Source organism: Pogonomyrmex barbatus, unplaced genomic scaffold, assembly GCF_055798465.1.
Source record: "Pogonomyrmex barbatus isolate J1 unplaced genomic scaffold, ASM5579846v1 scaffold5, whole genome shotgun sequence".
Lineage (NCBI taxonomy): Eukaryota > Metazoa > Arthropoda > Insecta > Hymenoptera > Formicidae > Pogonomyrmex > Pogonomyrmex barbatus.
In genome coordinates, this window is record NW_028297149.1 from 3,440,538 (window position 1) to 3,456,802 (window position 16,265).

The 16,265-nt window shown below is 41.3% G+C and overlaps 3 protein-coding genes and 2 pseudogenes across 3 annotated transcripts; 4 read left to right on the forward strand and 1 right to left on the reverse strand.

Annotated features, from left to right (window-relative positions):
* Positions 1-327: 327 nt before the first annotated feature.
* Positions 328-4,708, forward strand: LOC148935334 (uncharacterized; annotated as a pseudogene).
* Positions 4,709-5,699: 991 nt separating this feature from the next.
* LOC148935335 (uncharacterized) lies at positions 5,700-6,374 on the forward strand (annotated as a pseudogene).
* A 3,095-nt stretch (positions 6,375-9,469) lies between these two features.
* Positions 9,470-10,606, forward strand: LOC148935336 (uncharacterized). Its single transcript, XM_089081478.1, has one exon. The coding sequence runs from the start codon at positions 9,482-9,484 to the stop codon at positions 10,604-10,606; it is 1,125 nt and encodes a 374-aa protein (XP_088937604.1). The 5' UTR covers positions 9,470-9,481.
* A 58-nt stretch (positions 10,607-10,664) lies between these two features.
* Positions 10,665-13,366, forward strand: LOC148935337 (uncharacterized). Its single transcript, XM_089081476.1, has one exon. It carries the CDS (start codon positions 10,665-10,667, stop codon positions 13,242-13,244), a length of 2,580 nt encoding a protein of 859 aa, XP_088937602.1. The 3' UTR covers positions 13,245-13,366.
* A 1,019-nt stretch (positions 13,367-14,385) lies between these two features.
* Positions 14,386-16,039, reverse strand: LOC148935338 (uncharacterized). Its single transcript, XM_089081477.1, has one exon. The coding sequence runs from the start codon at positions 16,037-16,039 to the stop codon at positions 14,870-14,872; it is 1,170 nt and encodes a 389-aa protein (XP_088937603.1). The 3' UTR covers positions 14,386-14,869.
* Between the last annotated feature and the right edge of the window lie 226 nt (positions 16,040-16,265).

Below are 16,265 nucleotides of genomic sequence, written 5' to 3' on the forward strand. Positions count from 1 at the left end.
AGAGAAGAAGAAAAGAAGAAGAAGAAGAAGAAGAAAGAAGAAGAAGAAGAAGAAGAAGAAGAAGAAGAAGAAGATGAAGAAGAAGAAGAAGAAGAAGAAAGAAGAAGAAGAAGAAGAAGAAGAAGAAGAAAAGAAGAAGTAGAAGAAGAAGAAGAAGAAGAAGAAGAAGAAGAAGAAGAAGAAGAAGAAGAAGAAGAAGAAGAAGAAGAAGAAGAAGAAGAAGAAGAAGAAGAAGAAGAAGTTAGAAGAAGAAGAAGAAGAAGAAGAAGAAGAAGAAGAAGAAGAAGAGGAGGAGGAGGAGGAGGAGGAAGAGGGGAGGAGGAGGAGATGAGGAACGCGAGGGAGAACCCGAAAGGGAAGAGGAAATTGGAGAAACATCGCCTGGTATATAATCTTTTTTCTTACTTTTTACGATTTATGTTCGTATTCAATTTTAAATTATCGAATTTTTTAATAGGAATTCCTCCCAGCCCTATTCTCCATGCGAGAAGAAGACGCTATCGATAAAAGGCGAGTTACCTCAGAAAAATATGCTTGTTTACTAAATTAAATACGAACATAATATTTTAAGCAAACTCGAAGTATTTTTTATAAAATATGTTTCTAATTTTTTTGTAACTTTTGCACAGAAGCGAGCAATGAAGAGCCGCAGCGTGGAGGAGGGCTTCCACCTCGGAAAAATTTGGAGGAGGGGGAGGTGGAGGAGGAGCAGGAAACAGCAGGTGAAGAAAGGGAAGAGGAAGAGGAAGAGGAGGAGAAGGAGGCGGCGGCTGAGGAAGGAGGACAAGTGGAAGAGGAGGAGGAGATGACGGGAGAAGAACAAGTGGAAGAGGAGAGGGAGGAGAAAGACGAAAGGGAACAAGCAGTGTTGGTCACGAGGTCAGAAATTTTAATCATTTGTTATTAATCGGCGAAAATTCGCGCCGTTTTAGAAATTCCGTTTTAGAATTTCGCGTTATTAGGAAGAAAGGCGATATTTCGTTTGCGTCCGCTACCCGAAGGAGTCAATGTCTATAACTGGCTTGAAAACGCGTTCGCAGAAATTCATGCCTACGCGTTACATACCTCCGAACCGCACGATTACGTGGGATTTTCATTTGATTCGGAGGATTTAACACACGGCCCGGCGGGATTATCGTTTCGACCGGCACGCGACTTAACTCGCGAGGACATTTGGCGCCTCGCGAGTTCAGTAGCGCAAAGTGCCGGAGGTCTCGATATCGTGCGGGATTTTAACGTACGCGTTTTCAATGTCGCGGCATCCAGAGGTCGCGGACGCGTTTCAAATAAACTCACACGGGAAGACGTTGCGAAACGTTCGATTTTATCAATCTCCAATTCCGATAATTTATGTTTTCCCCGCTCTCTCGTGACCGCGCAAATTTATCACGAACGCGGTACGTTGCGTACGGGGGAACTTCACGAGCGGTGGAATGTGGTAAGACATCAGAATTCCTCGTTACAACGCGAACTCGCGTTGGATTTGACGAGGAGAGCTGGTGTCACCATTCCACCGGAGGGTTGCGGGATTCGGGAAATAGAATATTTCCAACGCTTTCTCGCCGCATCTGATATAGCTATTGTTGTTTATAATTCTGCTACTTTTGGACGCGGCGAAAGACCCTTATTTGACGGAAGCACGGTACTCGCCTCTCTAGAACGCGAATCTTTATATCGGCTAAATATTATATATCATGAGCAACATCGACATTATAGCCCAATTTTAAATTTAAAAGCAGCCGCGGGAAGTAAAGGGAGGTATTGTATTCCATATAATATCGGGTATCGCGAAGAAAGGGGTCACCGCTGTTTGAGTAAATGTTCTCGTTGTAACAACGTGCCGCCGTGCGATCAACGCGAAATCGTGGAACTCGTTAAGTGTGAGACTTGCAAACGTTCGTTCTTCGGAAACGCATGCTTCGAACATCATCGCGCGACAAAGTCGTATGACGGTAAACTCCGACGAGCGTTTGTAACACCATTCGTCTCTGCGAAGGATGTCGGCGGGTTGTAAAAACGACAAAAAAACACGAATGCGGCGTTTCTTTTTGTAAAATCTGCAGTTTGCAAAAACCCGTAAACCATCTTTATTACATGCAGCCTCTCTCTCGCGAAGACAGATCCTCTGTTGTTGAGTGCGACGGGGATTCTTCTGTATTTGCGAGAGAGAGCGAGCAGAATAACTCAGGTGAGCGGAAATGCAAAAAGGGACGAGTGGCATTCGTGTTTTATGATTTTGAGACACGCCAAGACCAATCACTTGAGGGAATCGAAATAAATTCACGTCCCGACTCTGTGTGTCGCGCAACAGATTTGTGATTCGTGCGCGAAGATAGATAATTTGTCGGTGCGATGCGATTGGTGCGGAGTACGCGAATTTGTTTTTCGCCAAGATCCGGTAAAACAATTTATCGAATTCGCAACACGTCCTACAAAACATTTTACACGTATTATTTGCATAGCGCATAACGCGAAATCGTTCGATGCGCAGTTTATCCTTCGGCACATTGTAGAAAATTATTCCGGATTAGAACCTCGTGTAATTTTAAACGGTACAAAAATTATGGTCCTAACAGCGAATCGCACGAAATTTATCGACAGTGTTAATTATATGCCAATGCGTTTGTCAGAATTACCGAAGGCCTTCGGGTTACCGGATACTTGTGACAAAGGTGTCTTTCCACACTTATTTAATACTGTCGATAATCAAACATATGTCGGTCCACTATCCGATGTTCGTTATTATGCGCCCGAAACCATGCGAACAGAGGAACGCGAACGTTTTCTCGCGTGGCACGCAGAAATGTCGGGAAAAAATGTAATATTTGATTTCCAACGTGAAATACTCGAGTATTGTCGCACCGATGTTGATATCCTTCGCCGAGCATGCATGGCCTTCCGAAAAATATTCTTATAGCGGGGAAACGTGTGTCCATTCAAGGAATGTACAACTATCGCTTCAACGTGCATGAGAGTTTTCGGAAAAACTTTTTGCGCGAAGGAGAAATAGGAATCATTCCTTTGGGTGGATACAGGTTTAAAGATAACCAGTCGCGCAAAGGCACGCAATGGTTAATTTTGAAGGAACATGAGTTAGGTCATCGGATAATTCACGCGGGACGCGGACATGAGTATCGTTTAGCGGAAGGCATGCTCGTCGACGGGTATTACGAATGCGTGAACGGGGGTGAGACGCGGCGTCACGTCTTGCAATTTCACGGTTGCTTTTTTCACGGATGTCCGTCTTGCTATCCATTAAATCGTGATAAAACGCTCGAAAATTTTAATGACACGTTTGACGCGCGTTACGAACGAACGGTTGCAACATCTTGGCGATTACGTCGTCAAGGATATATCCCGACAGAAAAATGAGAGTGCATTTTCGACGAAGAAATGCGCGAGAATCGAGAGATGCGAGAATTTCTCGAAAATTACCCCATGGTGCAAATCCCACCTCTCGCGATGCATTTTTCGGCGGACGCACCGGCAATATCGCGACTCGATACGAGGTTACGGGCACCGAGAAGATACAGTACGTAGACGTATGTTCTCTGTACTCATATGTACTCAAGACCGGAGTTTTTCCAATTGGTCACCCGGATATTTATGTGGGCGAGGAATGCGCCGATTTAATTGGAATCGCGCCAAATTTTAATTTTACTCCGGTCGAGGGTCTCGTACGTTGCCGAGTATTCCCCCCACGTGATCTCTTCCACCCTGTACTACCGTACCGCGTGCGCGGTAAATTATTATTTGCTCTTTGCTGTACATGTTGCGAATCATTTTCTCGCGACGCGTGCACTCACGACGATCCTGCGGAGCGTGAGTTCGAGGGCACATGGATGTCCTGCGAATTACGCAAAACAGTCGAAAAAGGATATCTCGTGACGCGGGTAGACGAAATTTGGCAGTAAAAATCTACGCGTTATAACCCCGAAACGCGACAGGGAAGGTTGTTTACCGAATACATCAACACTTTTTTACAACTGAATCAAGAGGCGAGTGGGTAGCCGAGCGAATGCAACGACGACGTTGCTAATGAACGCTACCGGAGGGAGTATGAAGCAACCGAAGGTATCATTCTCGATAAAAACAACATCGTACGTAATTCCGGCTTACGCTCCGTCGCCAAACTCTGCCTTAATTCGTTTTGGGGAAATTCGGCCAGCGGAGTAACCTGCCGAATACAGAAATAATAAGATCCCCTCAGCGTTTCGCCGAATTGCTGTCGAGTCCTGAACACGAGATAGTCGGTGTATTGCCCGTTAATGAGGATGCGATATACGTTTCATGGCGGTTAAAGAGCGAAGCGGTGGTACCTTCACCGATAACTAACGTGGTGATAGCGGCATACACGATGGCACAGGCGCGATTAAAATTATACGAATATTTGGAAAAATTAGATCGTCGCGTATTATATTAGGATGCAGATTCATGTATATATACAAGTAGCGGTGATATCGAGGAGTACGAACCGCGTACAGGTAATTTTTTGGGTGACATGACCGACGAACTCGAGAGTTACGGGCGTGGTAACTTCATCAAGGCGTTTGTCTCTGGCGGATCGTAATTTTACGCGTACGTGGTACGTACACCGGACGCACGAAAATATGAAATATGTAAGATAAAGGGGATTAAATTGAATTTTGAAAACTCGAGGCTGCTTAATTTTAAGAGTATTTATAATTTATTATTAAATAGGGAAAAAGAGGAGGAGGAAGAGATAAATCTGCGACTTAAAACAATTCGCCGCACCGCGTTTCACGAAGTAATAACGCGAAACGAGGTGAAAACGTGTGCTTCAGTTTTATTAAAATGCAGATTTATTGACAATCTTCTTTCTTATCCCTATGGTTTTACGATATAATATTTTACTTAAAATTAAGTTAGGTTAAGGCTCGGATTTTCCCCGTCCTCCCACAAATGTAAATATGTACAGAATATGTATACGGAATAAATATGTTTGTAAAAATTAAGATTATTTTTATTTTAGTTATAGTTTATTTTAGTATTAAATTTAAGAAAAAAATGCGAAATTTGAAAAATGTATATTATACGGTTTCGATTAGAAAATGTAAAATTAAAAATGTAAATTTGCGTTTAGTTATTAAGAAAAAATAAAAATATTTATTTCTCTAATCGTAAGAAAAAGTATAATAAAAATTTTGTAAAATTAAATTTTTAAATCCAATTTTTTCCCATTTTCCTATAATTTTCGTATAACTTTCTTTTATCGCTAATTTTTTATATAGAAAATATTTTGAATTTATAATAGAGAATCATTAAAATACTTTGTAAAATATCTTTTAAATTATAATCCTAAATTATAATCGCATAAGTTACAATTTTTAAATTTGTAAAAGAAAAAGTTATCAATTTTTACGTCCGTAATAATAAGTACTTAATTATTTTTTCCGCGAGTAAGTTTCTCCGACTTGAATTAGCTTTCGAGGAGCACCGCGTACAAGCTCGTAAGCGACGGTGCTCTCGCGGTGGACGCTCGCACGAGCGTACGAGCGCGGCTTGTCGCGGACGAGTACGAGCTCGTTACGCAAAGATGCTGGCGCGAGCACACCTCCGCCGCGGTGGGGCCCTTCCGTGAGTAAGCTAATCTCAAAAATTTCTCTGAGAAAAAATCAAGTGTTCTATTCCTTTGTTTATTAATCCAAGTACGACGCGCAAGGCGTTCATTTCGCGAAATGGATGTACGCTAGAAACATCCGTGGACGTCGATCGTGTGCGGACCGACGGGATGTGGAAAAACAATCTTTGTAAAGAGATTTCTTCGTCATTTATCCGCTATGGCAGATGTCTACTTTGAGAGAATTTTGTTTTATTACGTCGAATGGCAGGATGCTTATCAGCAACTTCAATACAAAACTCGAGATTCCGCAATCGAATTTCATGAGGGATTACCGCGTCCAGAAGATTATTCCAACGATACAACGCGCGCGAAATTGTTAATAATTGACGATCTTATGAGGGAATCATCCTCGAGCGAAGCGATCGTGGATCTGTTTACCAAGGGAAATCATCATAAGAATCTCAGCGTAATTCTCATCACGCAAAATCTCTTTCATCAGGGCCGTGGACAACGTGATATATCTCTCAACGCGAATTATTTTGTGGTTTCCAAAAATCCACGAGATCGCGCGCAAATCCGCCATCTCGCTCGACAAGTCTATCCCAATGATCCAAAGTTCCTCGAGGAAGCGTATCACGACGCCACGTCTCAACCTCACGGATATTTATTGCTCGATCTGAAACAATCGACTCCCGACGAGTATCGTTTTCGCACGTGCATATTTCCCGATGATACGCTGAACTACGTTTACGTATCGCGCAGATCCTTTTCCGGAAGTAGTTTCGTATAAAAGTATCGTACTCGCATTCTCTTGCGACAGTCGCGCAACTTCCTTGTGAAGAAGAGAAGAGAATCCTCGGTTAATGCGAGAAAAATCGCAGAACATTCGATCGGTAAGAAAAATATCTGTCTTCTCAAAGCGCTGTGTTATTTGAACAAAAATCAACGCGCCTCTTTCTTACGTCAGGCGGATGAAAAATTCATTCGTTCTTTCCGCGAGTGCGTTTTCAATACTCTCAAGGGTAACGTCCCGCTCGAACGTTCGAAAAAAATCGTCTCAGCAAATATAAAGCATCTTTGCGTCGCATAGCGAAAAAAGACGGCAATTGGAAAAGTAAGAAAAAGCTATTACTACAGTGAGGCGAATTTTTACCTTATCTCATAGGGCCTATACTTTCGTTCCTATTTTCGAAAATTATCGGAGAATAGTCAGCGAGAGAGAGAGAGAGAGAGAGAGAGAGAGAGAGAGAGATCGAGTAAACCTAATTATGGAAAGGGCAAAAAAGATGGTCTTGATTTCCTCGGAAAATCTCGAAAGAATGCAGCATCGTCTCCGACAACAGCAGCAAACGGAAATAGGCATCGGGGAAAATTCCATGAGGCAGAATTCGAAGACAATACATGGAGAAAATTTAAATTCCGTACAAACACCCGGAACGCCTTTGTCGCGGCTCGATTCCGATATGAGCAAAATTCTTAATTCTCCCACTCCGCGCGATGTAAGTGAGAAATGGAAATTGTATAAAGAAGTACTTTGGAGATATCTCCATTTTGATAAAGCGCAAAAGGAAGATTCGGCGCGTAACGCCGCCGATGAGAACAATTCAGATGCGCAGGAGGGAAACATGGTGGAACCAGCGCGCGAATCACAACCATTGAGCAAACTTTCCCATCTTGACGGGTAAGTAAATAATATACTACGAGGCAAGTCTCTGCGTAAGCGCGAACGGCAAAGCGTCGAAAAAATATTAGAAAAGGTGCCGAAAAATTTTCGCGCCAAGGCGCGTTTACTTTTGAAACATTTGATCGATAAAGCAGTACCCGCGAGAATTACTTGGGACGAGGAAGGAATCGTGACTATCGATGGTGACGTTATAAAAGATTCGAATATCACGGAACTGATAAACGCGATGCGCGAGAGAAAAACCGTGAAAGCAAGGAAAGGTCAGTAGGAAGAGGTCAGTTTGCGCGATAGTAGTAATACTAGGCCGGTTCTAACCCAGGAGCTCCGAGCGGGGTGCGGGTGTGCGGGGTAACTCGGGAACGCGGGGGTAAAGGAGAGAGGGTAACTGGTAGGCATGAGGAAGGGGGAATGCTTTGTCGACAATCCTTTGGAATGTACTTTTGAGGGGGAAGGGGGGAGGGGGTCTTTTTTTGTCTAGGAAGAGCTGCTAGAAAAGATATTTTTTTGTAGAAATTGACATAGGAAAAAAAAGCGCCGATATTCGGGCTGCTATATATTTAAACAAATTGCTATTTGGGAGATTTATAATGACGTCCCGAATTAGAAAAAATATTGACGACTGTACGTGTCACAGCATGTTAAGAGAAGCGCCAATAATCCGGCTGCTATAAATAAATAAATGTACATGTTGCAACGAGTTAATTTCGAACAATCTCGAAAAATCCGTTATTTAATGAAAATAATGTACCTAAACAAATTCGAAAGATTTATAATGATGTCCCGATATAGAAAAAAATATCATTGACGATTGTATGTGTCGCAGCATAGTAAGAGAAGCGCCAATAATCCGGCTGCTATAAACAAATGTACACGTTGCAACGAGTTAATTTCGAACAATCTCGAAAAATCCATTATTTAATGAAAATAATGTACCTAAACAAATTCGAAAGATTTATAATGATGTCCCGATTTAGAAAAAATAGCATTGACAATTGTACGTGTTACAGCATGGTAAGAGAAGCGCCAATAATTCGGCTGCTAAACAAATGTATACGTTGTAACGAGTTAATTTCGAACAATCTCGAAAAAATTCATTATTCAATAAAAATAAGTCGGTAAATGGACACTTCTTCTCTCTTAATTTTTTCCTAATAATAAATATTGAAACATGTTCGTTCCTGTTTGGTCAAGTCCAAGTTTTCACGTAAGAGCCAAATAAATTTTGACAGTGACATGGAACGGAAACTATAAAACTGAATACGATTTTTTATAGATGTTACACCGATAAATAATATTCCATCATAAATACCAAGTTTCTTTCTTTTTATGTTGAAAAAAACTATTCCAGATATCGATTGATATTATTCCAACTGTTACTTTCAAGTTATGCTGTCTTTAAAAAAAAAAAGTCATCAAATCTTTTCTATCGAATCTTCTTATCGGAGAAAAATTGGAGATAAAAAAAAACGGGAAAACTTGGGCTGCTACAAAAAAATCAAAATTGTGATTCGGAAAACTTATGACCATGCTTCGAGTTCGACAAAGAGACAATGAAATTATAGACGATATATATAGTAGATCCTTGGGCACACAGAATCACAGTAGATCTCGGAAGTCTCGAAACGAATATCGATCGCGATACTGTGTAAGAAAAATAGTGAATATGAATAACGTATTAAATATAGAAAATGTGTTTAATATAAACATGGAGAACCTCAGGAATATAGTGGACGAAGAGTTTGGAGATGAACTAGAAATGGAAATTAATAATATTGACAATATTAATATTGACATTGAAGACGAAGAATATGCGTTGCCTGACGACAGTGACTACATAAGTGATCAGAGTGACGAGCTAACGGATTATGCAGAAAAAATTGTTACGCATTCGGAACTCCTTGCGTTGAATAATAATAAAAAGTATTGTTCAATACAATTTTATTATTCAACGGGTGGTGCACTAACTCTGTGTGCCGAATGCATGGTTCGTCTGGCGGACACTGATATTGGAGTATTGTATGCCGTTAGGAAGCACGAGATAGATACTCTCAATGCGCTAAACAGCCGATTTTGCTCCAATTGCCAACAGTCCGTCTGTATGATAATGCCATGCAATATGTGCCCAATTTGCACCGCGTAAAAAAAAAAAAGACGATATTGTGGACAAATCACGTGCAAGTGCAAGTGCTTCGTGGGACGCAATATAAAAAAAAATGGAACATCTCGAGCGAGTGGAACGCGAGCTGCTAGAACAATGCAGCCAGGTCGCTACTTTGGTGGAGTGTTTCGCGTGGCTGCAACAATGCGATGAGTGTATCGAACAACTCGAAGAACTTAGTCGTGTTAAGCGTCCTCGACTCACCGTTGCAAATAGACAATCTGTGGTGGCGAGGATCGCACGACTCGCGGGTGCAAAGGTACAATTAGAAAGACGTTTCGTGCACGTTGGTGGCGAGTACGCGAGCACCAGTAGAGACAATGGATCTCTCGTTTGGCGCGAGATTGATACGGCGTTTGAAAGCCGTATATTGACTGGTGCGGTGATCAACGTGAACTATATCGAGCCGCGACGATTTTTGGAAGATGCCGGTGGTGTAGTGCTCGAACGAGTGCGAGACATTATAGAAAGACACGATAATGTAAAAGTGAACACCGCGTTCAACGGCGAGTTTGTGACGGGCGATAAACGCGCCAATAAAAGTATAAACACTAAGAATAGTGAACTCTTTCGAGTGTCAAATGTGGATGAGTGGTACGAGCAGCACGTCATTGAACCTACGTTGGCATCGCTCGAAGAATTTCAAGAACGCGACAGTGGATGGGCGCTATCACGTATATTAAATTTAACAATTAATGTTAATAAATATAATCCCATGCACGCGGGGTGTTACATCGAGTTACCGCGGGAAATTATGTTAAAGAGAGCGGTAATTAACGTGCAGTCAACGGATAATGCGTGTTTCGCATGGTCAGTGGTCGCGGCCTTGCATCCGGTCGAAAGGCATACAAATCGGGAATCATCGTATCCACATTATACGACGGTGTTAAATCTCCAAGACATTACGTTTCCGATGACGTTGAATCAAATTAAAAAGTTCGAACATCTCAACGAAATCTCTATCAACGTCTACGGTATCAAGGAAAAGGAGATTCTCCCAATACATCTGACAACAAAGAAAATGGAGAAACATGCAAATTTGTTGTACATGCAGGATCCGCGCGACGATAATGGACACTTCGCATACATCAAAAACTTATCCCGTCTTGTGAGCTCGCAACTAAGTAAAAAAGAACACAAGAAATACTTTTGTGATCGGTACGTATGCACATTTTTTTAACAAAATATGTAAAATATTTTATAATTGTTAATTTAAATGCTAAAAATACTAAAAAATTATGTTTTCCGTTTGCAGATGTTTACATTATTTTAAGTCATCTGAGAAATTGGAATCGCATACAGTGGATTGCGAACGGATGAACGATTGCGCCATCCGACTGCCGAATGAGGACGACAAGTGGCTCGACTTCAAAAACTACTGCAACAAAGAACGACTTCCATTCATCGTCTACGCAGATCTTGAGTGCATACTGCGAAGGATGGAGCCGCAAAGAGAAAACACGTCGTACACATATCAACAGCAACACAAGGTATTTAGCGTAGGATATTATGTGCGATGCTCGTACGACAATGCGTTATCGACGTATCAATTTCGTCGCGGCGAAGACTGCGTTGCATGGTTCGTTCAACAACTCGAAAATTTGGCGCATCAAATAAAAATTTTGTTATCCGCGAATGTCCCTATGGAAACATTATCGAGAGATCAGTGGGAGACATACCGTAGCGCAACGCGTTGTCACATTTGTGAGAAATCATTTGCGTCGGACGACACGCGGGTACGTGATCATTGCCACCTTACCGGTCGTTACCGCGCACATTCGAATTGCAATCTAAACTATAAAAAATCATATTGCATTCCTGTAGTCTTTCACAATTTATCCGGTTATGACGCGCACTTTGTTATCACAGAAATAGCTACGGCGTACGAAGGCAAAATTGACGTGCTGCCGATAACAAAGGAAAAATACATTTCATTCACTAAACATGTCAAAGATAGATCAGATTCGCAAAATTGTGTACAATTACGATTCATCGATTCGTACAAATTTTTGAGTACCAGTCTCGATAAATTGACATCTTTTTTAAGTAGAGAGAAATTGAAAATTTTACATTCCGAATTTTCCACGTTATCGAACGAGGATTTTGATTTGTTGACGCGTAAAGGTGTCTTTCCTTATGAATATGTGGATCATGCGGACAAGCTGCAGGACACGCGCCTACCATCGCGCGAATTATTTTATAGTTCGTTAACCGGTAACACAGTGTCGGAGAATGATTACGCGCACGCCGTGAACATCTGGCAGCGGTTCTCTATTGAAACCTTAGGCGAATATAGCGATCTATATTTGAAGACTGATGTCTTGTTATTGGCCGACGTTTTTGAAAATTTCCGTGAAAATTGTATCAAAAGTTACAGTCTCGATCCCGCTCATTACTACACATTGCCAGGTTTCACGTGGGACGCCATGCTGAAACATACGCGTGTAAAATTTGAGTTGCTCACCGACATCGATATGGTTATGTTTATCGAGCGCGGTATACGCGGCGGTCTCAGTCAATGTTCCAACAGATACACGCAGGCCAATAACAAGTACATGCGTTCGTACGACTCGTCGAAACCGTCGTCGTATTTGATGTACTACGACGTGAACAATTTATACGGATGGGCGATGTGTCAACCGCTGCCCTATGCCAAATTTCGATGGGTTGAAGACATCGCAAACTTTGATGTGAGCGCGATCGCTTCGGATTCGCCTACGGGTTATATTCTCGAGGTCGATCTCGAGTATCCGCATCATCTGCACGATCGACACACCGACTTACCTTTCTGTCCGACGCGCGATAAACCACCCGGCACGCGACAGAATAAACTTCTCGCGACGCTATATGACAAAAAGCGATATGTCATCCACTATCGTAACCTGCAGCAATGTACGCGCCACGGTCTTCGTATCGCAAAGATACACCGCGTACTACAATTCGCTCAATCCACCTGGCTCCGCGATTACATCGAACTTAATACACAGCTTAGAATGTGCGCGAAAAACGATTTCGAAAAAAATTTATACAAATTAATGAACAACGCGGTATTCGGTAAAACGATGGAAAATGTCCGGAATCACGTGGATGTAAAATTGATAACGAAATGGGACGGACGATACGGTGCGGAGGCAATGATCGCGAAACCAAATTTCCACAGCCGCAGCGTCTTTGCGGAAAATTTAATCGCCGTCGAACTGCGTAAACTCGAGGTAAAATTCAACAAGCCGATTTATGTGGGTATGTGTATACTCGATATATCAAAAATCTGCTTGTATGAATTTCACCACGAATATATGTTACCGCTGTATCGCGACAAATGTAAAATCATGTACACCGACACAGACAGTCTTGTATATCACATTGAATGTGATGATGTGTACGAGACGATGAAACGCGATATCGCTAGATTCGATACAAGCGATTATCCGGCGGACAACGCATATGGTATGTCTCTCGTGAATAAAAAAGTACCCGGCCTAATGAAGGACGAAAATAACGGTGCGATTATGACGGAATTTGTTGGACTTAGAGCGAAAATGTATGCGATGAGAGTGGATGGTAAAAAGGACATCAAAAAGGCGAAAGGTGTAAAAAATAACGTCGTAGCGCGAACAATAACGTTCGATGATTATACACGGTGTTTGAATGAAGAGATCGAAATGACTCGTCGCCAGTCATGTATAAGATCCAAGTTACACCAAGTATATACGATATCCGAATCAAAAATTGCTCTGAGTCCATACGATGACAAACGATACATCATACCGGATTCGACGGAAACGTTACCATGGGGACATTGGCGAATACCTTTGTAATATACATGTATTTTTTATATATAGTTTTATACATATATATGTACATATATACGTATTTCTTATAGTTTATATATACATATGTACATATGTATGTAATGTACAGTATGTAATGTACATATATATGTATTTATGTACGTGTGTACGTATGTATATACATACTTGTAGTTTATGTACATATGTACATATGTATGTATGTATGTATGTACATATGTACGTATGTATTTATGTACGTATGTATATACATACTTGTAGTTTATGCACATATGTACGTATGCATATACATATGTATGTATTTCTTATAGTTTATATGTACTTGTAGTTTATATGTACTTGTAGTTTATATGTACTTGTAATTTATATGTACTTGTAGTTTATATGTACGTATTTCCCGTAGTTTTATACATTTTATATCTTAAGTTCATCGTAGTTAGTCCATCAGTATAGTTTCTTTATGAAAATGTAATGGAAGAAAAAATAAGACTTGTTGTATATATTTTTATATAAATATTTTTTTTATATAAATATTTTTATATTTGTTTACAATAAATGAATTAAATCACATTATTTTTGTGTATCCAAGAATTGTGTGAATTGTGACCCATCAAATCCCAGCCACTTGACGTAAACCTTATCTCCTTTCCTACGCAGTACTTTCTCCACGAGATACACGTCCGGATGAGTCGCGCGATGCAACTCGTGCTCGTAGAACGCTCCAGCAACGAATTCTCCTCGATAGTCTTCGAGTAGATAGGTTACGGGATTAGTACGCTGCACTTTAACGATCTTAAACACCTCGGTGGTCCAATTTGGCGTGTAACCTTTTTCGAAAACTGTCTTGTACTTGCTCACGCGTACCGATTCGCCTACTTTGAATTTTGCTGGACCTGCGATCTTTATCGCGCTGTACACCGTGCCCAAGAGTTTTTTAGCGATCGCGGGAGTTACGTCAATGGGTCGCATGCCAATAGTGCGATGTTTGCGCGCGTTGTAGTCTAACACGAGACGTGGCAGCGCGTCGACCCACCTGTAAGTACCATTAAGTGTAAACATCTTCCACATGTCGTTTTTAAGTGTGCGATTGAACCGTTCGACGATCGATGCCTTCAATATCGAATACGTGGAATAATGATTAACGCTATGTTTTTTCAAGAGTTTCTGCATCGGCGTTGTAAAACTCCTTCCCCATATCCGTTTGCAAATTTCTCGGGCATCTTCCGCTCTCTCGAATTATCTCGGCGATAGCGTTAGCCGTCTCGCTTCCGATCTTGCTCTTAAGCGGTACGGCCCAGGCATATTTGCTCAACGCATCGATAACGGTGAGTATGTAATGATGACCTCTGTTGAAATTCGAATATGGACGCATCTCGACGATGTCAGCTTGCCACAGATCGTCGTATCCTCGAATTATGACACGTCTTCGTGGAAAATTTCTTCTGGCTGGAGCGTGCAATTCTTCGACGAGTCGTCGCCTTACGGAGTTAATATTTTTTTCACGTCCATCAGATTTTGACGATCTCATGTTTCGACGATGTTTGATATTAATGCGTATAAATAAGATATATTACAATTAAAGTTTTTTTTCCTCACTGACGTCAATCAACTGGCTCGTTTCATCGACACGCGATTTAATTTATAATAATGCCGGCTTCGCGAAGTTCCTCGATGGTCGACAGCATCTCGTTGTCGTGAGCGTTGTGACCAGCTCGGTGCGAAGCGTCGAGTAATCGAAGTCGATCCACCAGTTCGTTGGGATCGTCCCAATGCACGTAATCGATCTTGTTGTCATTTAACTTCATGGTGGATGGTATATTATTCATGCCTGCACCCTTTTTACTGCTTCTTTTATATGTAGATACGAGCGGAGCAATGATATTAATGTACTTGTATCCCTTGTTGCCCATGATGGGATTATGGGCGCTGTGACCACGTCTATGAGCATTCGTTGTTAATAGTATATTTTTATACGTTTGTTTGTCATCTTCGGTAAATATAGCTTCATCGGGAAGTCTCTTGAAGATCAATTCGTATAATCCTGGTGTACCATTGTATCTCACATTGTCTATGATTATGGAGTCATTTTTGTCAACGTCAAACTTTTTGTCACCGAGCATTGTACCACTTTTGTCGAAATAGATACCGTACACATTATCGATCGCTTTATCTATGTCGTCACCGAGAAGAAGGCCCACGTACTTTCGTCCCAATGGTCCTAGCTGACCATGAAGCGTCTCACGACTTCCATGCGTTTGCAGATTCTGTTTGATAATTATTTCGAGTGATGGTTCACTAACGTCTTTTGTTTCAAAAATATTTTCATTTCGCACGAATAGCGGTATTTTCGGTAGTTCTTTTGATGGTTCTATCGATGTAGAATCGAACGTGAATGAATCTGACGCAGTATTCAATTGTTTTGTACGCTTTTTAGATTGCGGCGATAATTTCAACCATCCAACATCCGTCCAATACGAATCCCTGTTAGTAGTAGTAGTAGTAGTAGTAGTAGTAGTAGTAGTATCGTCATCGTCATCGCTGTCTTCACGTTTCTTTTTTTTCTTAATACTGATATCCTTTGCAACATTAGCTACTTTTTTAATTGGATGTGTTTCCTCGACAATCTGTTTTAGAGGTTCGACGATGGGTTTGAAGCGTCTCTCCAACGCTACATCTTCATCTATTTTACCAGTTTTCAAAGCGCGATATTTTTTGCGAATCGAATCGCTCGTTTTCGCAATCTGTTTTGCTATTTTCTCGCGATCTTTGATGTTATTCATGTTGTCTAATTGACGTATCAACATCGACTAACCACATTATGGTACCGCGAACATGTTAAATTCTTTTCTGTACCGCCCGTTGACAAGCGGACTGTCTTTGTCTATCACTAGGAATCCGTACTCGCGCCGCCAACAATCGCGACATAACGCACAGAATTCATCATACGACATGTCAGTATTCACATGACCGTTGTAAACATGTTTCAAGTTGGTACCATCCTGTTTAAATAAAATCAGCAAGTTCGCATTG

Excerpts from the sequence above, each read along its gene's own strand:
- LOC148935336 (XM_089081478.1), top strand. The coding sequence starts at position 9,482 with ATGGAACATCTCGAGCGAGTGGAACGCGAGCTGCTAGAACAATGCAGC.
- LOC148935337 (XM_089081476.1), top strand. The coding sequence starts at position 10,665 with ATGTTTTCCGTTTGCAGATGTTTACATTATTTTAAGTCATCTGAGAAA.
- LOC148935338 (XM_089081477.1), bottom strand. The coding sequence starts at position 16,039 with ATGTTGATACGTCAATTAGACAACATGAATAACATCAAAGATCGCGAG.